Source organism: Numenius arquata, chromosome 8 (genome assembly GCF_964106895.1).
Source record: "Numenius arquata chromosome 8, bNumArq3.hap1.1, whole genome shotgun sequence".
Classification (NCBI taxonomy): Eukaryota; Metazoa; Chordata; class Aves; order Charadriiformes; family Scolopacidae; genus Numenius; species Numenius arquata.
Genome location: NC_133583.1, coordinates 3,536,373 through 3,549,965, shown reverse-complemented (window position 1 = coordinate 3,549,965; position 13,593 = coordinate 3,536,373). Strand labels below are relative to the sequence as shown.

The window sequence follows — 13,593 nt, the reverse complement described above, 5'->3', positions numbered from 1 at the left end:
GGGAGATGTGCCTTAAGTGTTTGTCTTCCATAATAACTGCTGTCTCAGCCAGCGCAGCCAGGATAACGCCTCCGCTGCTCCATTAGGGGTAATATATATATAACATACGAGCAGGAGGCTTATCTTGCTGGATAGTTATTACTAGGTAAATACCTCCGCAAAGGTATTGTTGCTTAATTCACACCACCCCGGGACTGTACCTTGTGGAAACAGCCCCAGAGGCGGACGGCAGAGGTGAAATGCGGCTGCCAGGAGGTTTCCGAGTGGCCTTTGGAGGTGTCCCATTGCTGTGCGCAAGTCCAGTGCCATCGGTCCCCCAGCGCTCGCTGCTTCCAAATGCTGGTGCTGTCGGCCCCCTGCATTAGTATTCATCACAGGGAAAAAGAGCGAGGCGCTAGACAGACCCACTAATTACAGCAGCCTGCAAAGGCAAGTCGTGCCATACCACATGATAAAGGCTATCCTTTTTATTTCATACATTTCTGCTTTGCTCTATGTCACTTTATTAAAAAAAAAAAAAGAAGAAAAAAGAAAGCATGAGCTAATGGGTTTGGTTAAGGAATCAAGATGTTTTCCTGTTTTTTCTTGAATTGAATATGAATCTATACAATGCTTTGTAACGTTCATATATAAAAAAAAACAACTTCCCACTTCTCACTCTGCAACTTTAGCAAGCTGCTCATCTCCTGTAATCTCAGCTCCTCTGGTTGGCATCCCGACACAGCCCACTCTGGTCCCCATGCTGTCAGCAGCTGGGGGGAGAAGGCGACTTCTCTCCCACTAACGCACCATCTGCAAGCAGCAACCCTGGTCAGGTTTTTATGAGCCTAAATTGCAATTGCGTGGCCAGAGGGTTTGCTGGCAGAGCATCTGTTTTACTGTTGATGACACAGATAGATCTGGAACTGAGCATCTGGCAGGACCGAGTGAGGCAGGGCGGGAGAGAGCCCAGTGCTGCGGGGACAGACCTTGTGTGGACATCAGGTGGCTGCTGTGTGGCCGTAGGTTGTGTGTACCCCTCCATACTGTGATACAGCCCAGATTTTATTGAATTGAGGTTTGGAAAGGTCTGTAGCTCACAAGTCAGAGCTAGGAGAAATCAAACTGAGGGAAATATTGACTGCCACAAAACAGAACTTACTGGTGTCGCCTGATTTGCACCCAGATGTGACCTGGGGATGGCAGTTCACCCAGTGGGTCCCTGTGCCCCCATCCCCGCTGGTGCCCTTTTGCACTGTCTCACTCTGCAGAGCAAGGCTCTAAGCAGATTAGTCAGCTTCTTCCATCAGCGAACACTCGGTGCCTAAGATACTTAGAAGACATCTGTTTTTTAGCCTCATTTCTAAACAAATGAGGCTTATGTGATTATAGTGTCTGTCTCTTGTCCCCTCGTTGGCCAATTCCAATCTTCACCCAGGCGTTGTTGTCTCAAAGATGTTAACTTCCAGAAAGTTTTCGTGAACTGGTGACCGAGTGAATGGAAATTATCCTATTAATGCCTCTGGAGAAAGGGCCACAGCACAACCTGTTGCTCATCTCCGAGACCTGATACGAGAGGGAATGTGCTGGGAGGGAAGTCTCTGCTTCGTGCCTGTGTTTTGTGGAGGTCCGGCAAACCAACCATCAGGAGCAAACCATCATGGACTGGCTACGTGTCTCGGTGCCGTCTCTGCTCCAGCTGCAGCCAGCTGTGCTGGGCCAGGGCGAGTATCCCCAGCATCCTGCCTGCCCCCAGCATGCCAACTGCTCTCGCTGATCCCAGGATTGCTTTTCTGATCCGAGGATTAACCGGGTTGTATGTGCAAAGATACGGGAGCTGTGTGCGAGCCAGGCTTAGTCTGGAAATACATTTCCGCGGTCGTACAGCTCTGCTTGTGAACTCAGAGCTCGTTGTGCTGTGCAGGGCTGGGCTGCCCCTGGGTTGCTCCTTACCTCCAGCGTAGTAGCCTTAACTTGAAAATTGTTCTTGCAAATTACCTTGATAACTGAGGTCTAAATTCTCTTGAGACTGATGTCCCGTAAGTTCTATGTGTGAGGAGATGCACAGGTACAAAACATAGAATCGTAGAATGGTTAAAGTTGGAAAGGACCTTCATACAGCTCCAAAACCCTGCCATGGACCGGGACACTCCCACCAGACCAGGTTGCTCAAAGTCCCATCCAACCTGGCCTTGAACCCCTCCAGGGACGGAGCAGCCACAGCTTCTCTGGGCAACCTGTTCCAGTGTCTCACCACCCTCACAGCAAAGAATTTCTTCCTGATACCTAATCTAAATTTCCCCTCTTCCAGTTTAAACCTGTTCCCCCTTGTCCTATGGCTCCACTCCCTGATCAAGAGTCCCTCCCCAGCTTTCCTGTATCCTTTTTAGGGACTGGAAGGGGTTCTAAGGTCTCTCCTTCTCTTCTCCAGGCTGAAAGAACCATCTCTTATACTGGTTAGTATTTCACTGAGGTATTGTGAATGATGCTGACGACTGAAATCCTTTGTACACCCACGTTTGTAGAATTCTCTCTCCTTTACTCCTCTATGAATTACACTTAAATGCTCATTAGAGCTGAGTATGTCTCCTTTTGGCAGCTGTCTGACATTTTTGCCTTGTAATGCAGAACCTAAGGATGTATAATTGGTTGTGTAAAACCTATGTGTAGTAGTTCTGGGATTATGGAAGAAAAGCAAAGGTTTCATGTTCGGGTCCTTGTTAATAAACTAAACTAGATTTTGCCCTTTTTTAAACATAAATGAAAGATAAAAGACATAAGAGATTTATGAACAAGGGCATTAGTGTACCAAATTTCTCTCATTAGAACTGTTACAGTACTTTCCAACTTACACAACTCTCATTAGAAGAATTTATGAACTGGAATGATTACAAATATACTGTATTTTAAACCATCCCTACATTTAATTGCAAAACAAAAAAAACAATTATGCTTCTCTTCTCTAATGGATTTGTACTTTTGTGCATGTATTTTTTTGTTAGAAACTTAATAGAGGACTTTCCCGATGCCAGGGAGTGTGGAGAGAGGAGAGGAAATTATACCTCTTAGTGCAATTTGCAATTTAGCTGCAAATCCTGAAGCGTTGCTTTAATTTACTAACCTTGTTAGAACCAAGTTCGTATTGCAAGCTAATGTGGCTGTTTCTTTTCCCCGCTAGACTTTCAATTTCACATCCTTACATCTGATTTGAAGTGACGGTGAGAGGAAGCATAAGGTATCTCTCATTCTGTTTGGACTCCTTGTTTACAGAAGAGTGATGGAGATGCTACTAAGCACAAAAGGGATCACCATATGCCTGTTTTTCTTTGTATTGAGTTTGGCAGCAGCTATTGAAATACCATTATCAGGTGAGTTGTAGCTATTTACTGAACACTTTGCTGGTTCGTTTTCGTATCCCTCCTTTTTTTTTTTTTTTTTTTTTTTTTAATAAACCTTTCCCCGAAGAAAAAAAATATTAAATCCTGGTTTTCAGTTGTTCCATTTTGAATTTAATTCTCCCAGAACACGGCCTTTGGGAAATTCAGATGCGATAAGAACACAATCTACTTTGTTTGGACCTGTTTAAACGTAGCAGTAAACTTGTCTGATAACATATATCTGGTGTTTGTGATCCAGCACACCGCTTAGCTCCAAGGGTTTGGTTTTGTCCTTCACATAAATTCCTCATTTTAGCTCTGAATCTCCCTGAAGCTTGTTTGATGTAGGTATACCTTTACTTACTTGTCTTGCAACCTGCCGTTTCAGTCTGGAAAAGGAGCAGGTGTATGTCTCAGGGCATACATTAGTCCCCAGAGAAGTATTTCCTACCCCTCACATGCCGCCCTGGGGAGCGCCTCCTTTATCCCTCCCTGCCTGTGATGCATTCAAACTGCCTGTTTTACACGGTTGGTGTGGTTTTGGGAGACATGTAAAATATGGGATGAGGCTCATAGGGGACAATCCAATGAAAGCCAATGGACCCCACCACCTGGAGTCCAGCCCAGACCTCCCAAGCTTTGCATTTTTCAACCATAAACGAAACAGGAGGATTACAAACTGCAGGGGTTTCGGGGGTGGGGGGAAAGACACATAAAGCAAAACTCAACAATATTGGGTTTTGAATGAATTATGGTGAGGATAAATAAATAAATAAATAAATGTCCTGCTCTGTAGCCTCAGAGCAGGACACAGGCTGGTTCCAGGGCATTGTGTGGACCTGCCATGAGCTGTTAGCACTCTGGAGTCCGCCAATAGCCCTGGCTGCAAAGGAGCAGGCAATCAAGCAGGTTTACAGGATATTTTTCTAAAGCTATCCCAACTTGTTTGACAGCATCTGAAAGTAGTTTTTTGGAGGAAGGTACTGCAGTGCCTCGTTGTATTTAAATAAAGCAAAAGTGGAGCTGTGGCTGTAAAGTGCAGGACAAACTGTCTGAGCATCCACTGCTTTTACGTACCTACACAGGGGAGCCATCTAGCCCTTAATTTGCTTTAATGAAGCATTTTATATTTTAATAAAAAGGAATTATGTCTGATCAGTGAAGCTGGTGGGTTTGGAAGTGTTTGGCTTTGAGACCACACGGTATGGCAAGACACCACGTTTCGCTCCAGCTTTGAGCTTCCTGGACTTAAAAGAGAAACGAAAGAGGATGTTAATTTTCTTCCTGGCTTTTTATAACAATGGGATGATCCTATTATCCCCAGCTTCACTACAGGGAACATTCTACCTCGTGCGGCTCTGTTACACAGACACTTTAATACCCTTAAAAAAAAAAAAAAGGTTAGTGAAACATCATTGCGTGACTGTGTGACTCGTAATGGCTCTTCCCGTGCTCTACCCTGGAGGGGGTATTGAGTCATCTTTGCAGTCCGTGTATTTCCTGGCAATTTTATCCAGGATAGAGATGGCAGTTTGCTACTTCACGTGTATGTATCTGTGTCTGGATTAAAAAGCCAGTTATTGACTTCATTGCTGAATAAGTTTACCAGTCCACACACCCATGCTTTGGCTGTAGCTTTAGCATGGCCCCAGCTCTCCCCTGCCCATGATGGGTTGGTCATACATGGAAGCATGTGCTGGTGATGCCCCTGAGTGGCTGGCGAACATAGTGCTGTCAAGCCTTCCTCTGGCTGCTGAGGCCATGATGGTCTTCAGCTTTAGGAGCAGAGAGTATTGTCAGTGCCAGGAAGATGATGAAGACCATCTGTGTTTTTTTAAGGCAAGCCTCAATTTTTGCAGGAGTAAGGCAATCCTGATGTTGTCACTTTTGAAGAAAGGTCCTGAGTGGTTCAGTTCTGCTTGAATGGAGTTTTAACCCAATACCTCTTTGTGTTCAGTTGCGCAGCTTCCAACAATCACAGAGCAGTCTCACACCCAGGTTGCCTACCCTTTTGATGAGGACTTTACGATTAAATGTGAAGCCCGAGGAAACCCACAGCCCACGTGAGTACTGCTTTCCCCTGGAGAAGCAAGCAGAAATTGAGTTTGCTTTTAGCCTTTGCCAAACATTGTTCTATTTTTGAGGAGAGGAGAAATGGCTGATGTACAGTAACCCCTCATCATTGCAAGGCGAGGTTAAGGTTTGGGTTTCCATTTAGGCCATTCAGCTTTTGTTGCTCGATCACATCCACTCACTCTGAATAGATATCAACGTGCCTTTTTGTTGTGGGGAGATGTTCTGTTTCTCTAGCATGTCCTAAATTCACCCCATGATTTAAAAGAGCTTGTCTGCGCTGTGCTGCAAAAGATAGGTGATGTGTAATGGTAATCAAAGGGTCCCAGCTGTTCTTCTGCCTTTTTAGCAACCCTAAAACCACCAAGCACATTAAACCATGTATTCAGAGATCACATTTGCATTTTATCAGATACCTTGTCTGTACCTGACATCATTATTGCCGTGGTGATGTTACAAATGTACAGAGTTATTCAAATAAATATCCAAAGATAAGCTTTATGTATTTCACACCAATGCAAAAAGGAAAAAAAAATTTTAATGAAAATGTGATTAACAAAAATGTAATAATAGCATAGTGAAAACTCCTCATGAGACTTTCGCCACTGGATAGTGTATGGGCTAAATTAATAGCTTGTTTGCACGTTATTTTTACTCTTTAATCCTTCCTTTCCTTTTTCTCTACAACACAATTTAAACTTGCCTTAAAAAGGCAGTTTTTATTTTTGTATCAAGATGTTTTGATTGTTTTTAGCTGAGCTTTGAATGGACATTTGTAGTGTGATAAAAAATTTCCTTTGTTTCACTGTTTGTCAGCAGATCAATGAAAAGTTTTTTGGTGTATCTAAGTGTATGTGATAGTGCTGGTCAGGCAATAGGAACCCGTATTCCCCTCCGAGGGTCGCAAAACAGTTTTACCAGTGCTACTGAAGTGCCAAAATATACATTTCTGTTAATTTATTCTCTTAAAAACATTGCAAAATACTGAAAAAGGTACATATTCCACTAAATGCATGTTATACTGTAATTTCCATCTGTCTCTGATTTTGAATCAGTTTAGCCCAATTTTGGGCCAACTGACACTTCCAGATACATAAACTATGACCAATACTTCAGCACTCATCAAAATCACACCCCATTAGCATCAAAACTACAAGTTTTGATTCTTGATTCTTGCAGTGAAGACAAGGAGAAATTCAGTCAGGTGATCTTCTGGATTTCTCCTGGGTTCAAGCATGGTGTTTCCTGTAGATGGCGTGAACACCTCCTGTCAATCCTTGCCCATCAAAAGTACCAGCTCTCCTACAGACACAGCTTTCTCGCAAAGCTCTAGTTCCTTTCACTGCGTGGCTCTGGCTTTCACAGATGGTCTTTCTCATTTTTTTGTCCTTGCCTTAAGCTTAGTATTCTTATTTCATGTCACAGTCGATTATCCAAAAATAGGTGTCCAACAGGAGAGACATGCCCAACAGCTAACACAAGTTGTAGTAGCACAGTGGTCATTTTACCATCCAACTCTCTCCTCTTATTTCAAGTTTTTCCTTTTAGTTTAATAGGGCATTATTGGACCCATATTTACCACTGGGTTTGTACCATAGTGCTCTCTGTTCCATGACCTGTCCTTGATAACACTGGTATTATTTTCCAGCTTCAACTGGACTAAAGATGGAAAACCGTTTGATTTATTATCTGACCCAAGGATAGTTACATCTAACAACTCTGGAACATTTGTGATTCAAAACCGTGGAATCATCACCAATTTTCAAGGAAAATATCGTTGCTATGCATCCAATGTGCTGGGAACTGCCATGTCAGAAGAAATTGAGCTAATTGTTCCAAGTAAGGACTTTGATTTTGTTTTTTTTTTTTTAAAGGTGAAGACTGTCTTTCCTCAAATTAAATGGGAAAGAACTAGTTACTGAGGAGGTGAATGGTAAAACATGCACTGTTTGTTATTCAGTGAATATTGGAATGGAAAATTCTGTGTTCTCCCTGGAATTACTTCATTTCATTTCATTCCTGGTTTTGAGGACAGAAACGAAATCTGAATGCAGGATTTCAGACAATACCCCTGGACTATCAAGTTCTTACAGGTTTCCAAGTGCCAATACTGACACTCCTTACCAACTTTAATATAAAGGCAACTGGGTAAATAATGTATATGTTTTCCCAGATATATTAATTTGGAAAACATTTATTGTTCACTCTTTCTTTCTGAGTATCATCCACCCCACTTTGCCCCTAGAGGACAGGTTAGTGGGTAAAGTAGTATAAGCTTTTTAATAGCCATCTAGGGAGAGCTAAATGTTCAATGACAGAAAATTATTATCTGCTTTGACTTGACTATTTAAATGCCTTTATAACGCACTTGCTTTGCCTTTGCCATAAAACCCATAAGAATTATTTTCTGATTTGTATTTGCTTAGAGCCACTCTTTGCTCTTGTGATGCTTTCTCTTCTAATAGTTTTCTCTTTCTGTAAAGAAGAAATCATAAATATTGATGAGAGTTGTAGTCTGGTAAATTCTCTGGACAGAGAGAATTTGTTTGTGAGCTGATCCCAGCGTATCATGAAAATACAGAAAATAAAATATTTGGAGAGATAAAGCAAATAGCAGAAAAAATGGCAGAGTAGCTATCCTAACTGCAGTACAGGTATTGAAAGATATTAGCTATTCATGAAAGCTAGAAATATTGGCCTAGATCATGAAATAGTGTTAGAAATATATTAAAAATGAGTGGGCAATAAAGGAATAGGAAGAAATTGTCAGAGAAAACAAAAGTGTTTTGAGTCAAATCACTTTGGGGAAGTGTTGGAAAAGACACTTTTTGAGCTTGAAGAAACTCCTGCGTTAGAGTAATTAGTTCTCTCTAATAGTGGAGAAATTTATTTGATAAAGAATTAGGAATCATGTGATGCTTTCACTTGCCAAACATTCATTGGAAAGCAAATGCTGTTAAGAGTCATAAGACTGTAATATTTCAGCTTGGCAACTGTGACTGAGTGCCCAGAAATTGGGAGGACAATAGGGTCTCCATCTCAGAGAGAGGAACGTGAAATCAGAAGCTGAGGGAAGGGTGGGAGAAATAGCAGTTTAGTACTGCAAAATAGCAACCCATGCAAATGTTCAAAAGCTGAAGGGGAAGCGATCAAATCAACTGTGAGTTCATTAGTCTGATGTCAGTAGTGTTCAGGGTTTGGTATAATACAGGGAGCATAATAAAGTCCTGGAACTGAATGAAAAAAAAGCTCCAAAATATACAGAAAATTACTGATTCTAGAAATGTGTCCTTCCATCATTAGCCCAAAGAGCAGAGGGGGAAATGAGTGATTTTAAGGACCAGGTTTGTAAAAGTGGGATGAAGTTTACTGATGCAAAGTTCCAGGTCCCTGATTAGAGCAACATTGATACAACTGGCTTTGTACCAATACATTTAAGCACTTGTAGTTTGGAAGTAACATAGGAAGATGAAGACACAATTGGTCATAAATTTAGAATCAGAACATGTGACATGAGAAGAGGAAAATTTGAGGCAGAATCTTCCAAGTGGGAGTAGAGAGGACAAGAAACGTCACTGGCTCCACAATGGAGCAGGGTGAGAACATGAAGCAGACTGTATGATGTGGTCAAGTGGCATAGAAGAGAATCAACAGGGCAGTGGAGTTTTTATTCAGGCTAGATCCTGCATTTCCAAGTTCCTACAATATTGGGTTATCAGGGGATCTGAAAAGAACTGGGCACATGTGGAATTGGGGTGTCCACATGGCAAGGGATATCTCCACAGTCTTCTCAGCCTTTGCAGTGGTAAGAGATGGCCACCTAGCTACAAAAACTAGCAGCCCAGTGCAGATGAAACAGGCTATGAGAAACATGCATCATAATTTCTGTCATTTTTTATCATAGGAAATAATCCTGAGAAGTATTTTAGGCATAAGCCAGGGTGGGAGAGTCATTGCGCTGCGGTCACTTTGGAAATAAGACTTATCGCAGGGGCTGGGAGAGTTCCTGGAAGAGGGCTGCTAAGGATGCCATGTACACGTATTGTTATGAGTGTGCCTCAAGAAAGACAGGATTTGTTTTGCTTCTAGCTAGTTTTATGGATTTTCTTTCCTTGCTAAATTTATTTCACATTCAACTGTATTGCAAAGTATTCCCATATGTGGTAGCTTGGTGTTTGGTGAGGAATTACCAGGATTACACATATTGCTATACGGCTTAGTCTCTACCGACTTGCAGTTGCTTTAAGGGAATAGCGTTCCTTAGCAGAGGAAAACTGCACAAAGTTTTTGGACAGTAAGCCAAAGTTTAATGAACGAATGCTGTAAGTTGGCTCCACAGGTAGGACAGTGCAGCTGGTGTCAACTGGAGTTTCAGGCAGGAACAGGAGAGTGATGCAGTTACTCAGAGCTTTAGACAGGACATAATTATTCACTTTGGAGTGTGGCCAGGGTATTGGGGTTAATACAACTTCTCTTGAGGAAAGTGTCTCAGACTCATTAATTTTCAGAGAGTTCAAGACCTGTGTCATATTTCCATGAAGGTGTATCACCTCCACGAGCAGAATATTCTGATTCATAGATTCATAGATTGGTCCAGGCCAGAAGGGACCTCCAAAGGTAATCTAGTCCGACCTTCCCACGGTCAGCAGGGACAGCTCGAACTAGATGAGGTTGCCCAGGGCCTGGTCGAGCTTCACCTTGAATATCTCAAGGGAAGGGGCCTCAACCACCTCCCTGGGCAACCTGTTCCAGTGTTCCACCACCTGATACTCTATCGCTCCTGAACTAAAAAGATGCTTAAAATGGAAAATGAGAATGAGTTGATGTCTGTATCGGGATTATTGAGTATATACTCAGAGCAGATAATTTCTGCTTTTAATGAAAAGTTGCCTATACTAGCATGAATAGATATTAAATATACTGGCGGTAGCTAGCAACAAATTAATCAAGAAGTTACAAACATGGTTGTTACCAAATATCAGAGGAATTTTAGTGCTAATACATGCAAAGTCCTAAATCCAGAAAATAAATAAATGGTACAGATAATATATTAGAGGGATTTACCCAACTCCCATACATTTTAAGGCACATTCGCTTTTATTCATACTCTTCCATCATAAATTCTTTCATTTAATGGTGCAATGTAGATGCTGAAAATTCAATCAGGATTCAGAGAGTAATGGAAGACACCTTTCATTTTCTAAAGTGCTGGATAGTCTACAACTGTGCTCGAGTGAAAGAGAGCTGCTGGTGCACAGATCCGCTGTAAATAAGGCAATCACTGACACAGAAGAGTTTGGGATAAATTACCTCTATTCACCCTCAAGTTTTGAAGCAGAGACTGGTACATGTGAGATCACTACATGCATTCATGATAATGATGCAGAGGTGGCAGTGCTTTGCCAGCTGTATTCAACTAAAATGTAAGCTACTTGGCAAGTCACTATGCCAATGAAGTGAAGAAAAACCCAGCAAGTCAGACTAGGCCAGTCCTTTTCATAAATTACATTTACACTGCAGAAGGAGAACACTGGGTCTGTAAGGAAAGTAAGGTTGCTCCTGAAAAGGGGAACAAAAGGCTGTTTACTCACAGTAGTCATTCCAGGAAAGCAATAGAAATGTCAGCAGAAACGATCGTTAAATCTCACCTACACAATGAAAATACCACACCTCCCCTATATATGCTGACATTAAGGAGAGTGGGGAAGAATGGGGTCCGAGGATCTCTATATGTTTGCATCATTTATGAAGTCCAGGTTGTTACAAGATATGTGCAGCATGAAAATGAATTTAAATGGTGAGAACACAGACCTCAGCTACCCTTTTCCTGTGTTTAGGGAACCTGTTGCTTGAATTACTGAGTAGGCCCAATGCCAGAGGAAGGAGAAGTAGTACAGTTTAAACTTCTTTAATTAACTGTAGTGTAAAAGACTCTTCATGGTAGACTGCGTTGAGATTTATGCTCAGTATTTCTAAAGCTGCTGCTCCAAAAGACCGAAGATCTGAGGATGGAAACATCGCCTACACATAAAATTGCCCAGTGGCAGGGTGCGCTATGTCAATGAGGTCAGTCCTAGAATTCCCAAAGAAAGCGAAACCTGTGTTTAGTATTAAAAAAAAAGCCAGGTGTGAATATTGTGAAATCATTAAAAGACACCGAGCTGATACTAAAATAGGAGGTCTCAGTAACATGCTTTGTGAAGGCGGTCAGTGTAGCCTTTTTGGAAGAGAAAAAAAAGAAGGTAACTCACTAAGACTTTGCAGATGGTGGGCATAAAATTTAAATCTCTTGCCTTCTAAACCAGTGTCCTATACTTTTCTGGCCATCTAAGTCATTGGGATCACTCTGATTGTTGCCAGTGACCATTGTTTTGGAAAGGGTGATAGAGAGAGTTTTACACAGATAAAAGACTGTCACTGATTCCATCATAAAAGCTTCTTTGAGAGCGAGAGGACTGACAGCCACGGTCTTCCTGACAGCCAGACTTTCCTAACTTTTTCAATTTAATGCAGCAATTAAAAAATCCATAAATAAGCAGGCTCATATCTCATATAACAGTTCAAAGGCTGCAATGAAAATTACAGATTTAAGTACTGCTTGTACTACATGAATGAGAATATCAATTGACACAGTGAGATGAGCACTGGAAGCTGCCCAGGCTGTATGCAGTACAACTCCTGGGATGGGTGACTGTAAGTCATGTTTCAGATTCTTTGATGTGTTGAGCTGTTCACTGCACAAGATATGGATCTGTATAACGAATCAGTCAGCTACTAATTAAAGTGTCTGAGGAGCTGGGAATTTTGAGGATATAGAATTTTCTTGACTACTTCAACTTTCCCTCACTCTTACATTCTTTGACAATTTATTTGCATGGAAGAACTCAAGAATATCCCTGATAAGCCAGGCTATGTATCCATCCAGACCAGGACACATCTCCAGCAGCCTCCACAGAGAAGGTTATAAAAACAGACCTGGTGTATAGTGATGTTTTTCTACAATAGTTTTGCTATATATTTGCTAATTGCTGACTTACCAAAATGAGTTGACTCCCATTTTACTCCAGGTACTGGTGGAAACCAGGCACAGGGGTCTTAAGGACTTCTACAGTTACCTCGAGAAACCCTTTTCCTTCAGTTCAATTTCTCAACATGTTACCCAGAAACATGTAAAATATCAGACCGAATGGGCTCCATTCTCATATAAACGGGTATAAATTGCCATAAATGATACATTTATAGTTGTGTGGAGTCACTGTAGTCAGTGATAGGACGAAAACTAAGCTGTAGGACAAAGTGTGCTCATAGGTACTCGAGTAAATCTGAAGCAATCCTGCTGGGGACTGGAGTACCCCAACTCTGGTTGCTATATTTCGGCATCTACGCTGCTCAACTCAAATTTAGAGCCGATTTAGATTGTATATTGCACTGTATTGGTCTCCCTCCTGTTTGCTTTTAGTTGAGATACTGCATTTTCTGACCAGATGAGAAGCAGGAGGGAGTGACCCGGCCTCTTGTCTGAAATTTCTCTCATCCGACTTAATTTGCCAGTGGTATTTCAGCCTAATCTCAAGTTCAGTTTGGTCATTAAACTTTGAGTCACCCCAGGGATTAAACAGAGCCCTGGTTCCTTGCACAAATGACTCGGCGCACCAATAATCTTCCATTTCCATGGTTTGCACACTGTCAGAGCGCTGTAATTCTGTTTTTTCAAGCGCTGTATGGCATTCACTGTACAGCCTTGTCAGGAAATACTTGGGCAGCGAAGCCTTTCCCAAGACCGTTTTGAGAGCTTTATGTGTCACGGTGGGCTTTTAGAAGATGTCTCCATAACAGAAGGCAGGTGTGCAGTTTTTCATCTTCCCTATGGCTGTTTCATATACGCCACTTGCTTGCTTGTGTTGCGAGAGCCATCCCGCTGGCACTTCAGCAGGCCTTTCTCACAGTCATTAAATAATGTTGTTCTCCCCCGTGTTATGGATATGTGAGAGGTAGCACTTGGAGCTACGCTGGATTCTCTGTCCCTTCTCATTACATCTGCGTGTAGGGAATTGCATGAAAGATTGACATGACAGTTTTAATGGTATCGGCGCAAAGAGATCAATCGGTTGTAAATTTTACAGTGTCCATGTGCTGCATTGATAATTCCATACAGTATTAAACA

General features: G+C 41.9%; 1 protein-coding gene across 3 annotated transcripts in view; it reads left to right on the top strand.

The window, feature by feature from the left end:
* The first annotated feature begins 3,256 nt into the window (after positions 1–3,256).
* The window catches only part of CHL1 (cell adhesion molecule L1 like), a 56,239-nt gene continuing 45,902 nt past the window's right edge, over positions 3,257–13,593 (top strand). For all 3 annotated transcript variants that reach the window (XM_074151950.1, XM_074151951.1, XM_074151949.1), the window contains exons 1-3: positions 3,257–3,347; positions 5,314–5,419; positions 7,078–7,268. In XM_074151950.1, the coding sequence (XP_074008051.1) occupies positions 3,257–3,347; positions 5,314–5,419; positions 7,078–7,268 (388 nt within the window). The remainder of the gene's footprint in view (positions 3,348–5,313; positions 5,420–7,077; positions 7,269–13,593) is intronic.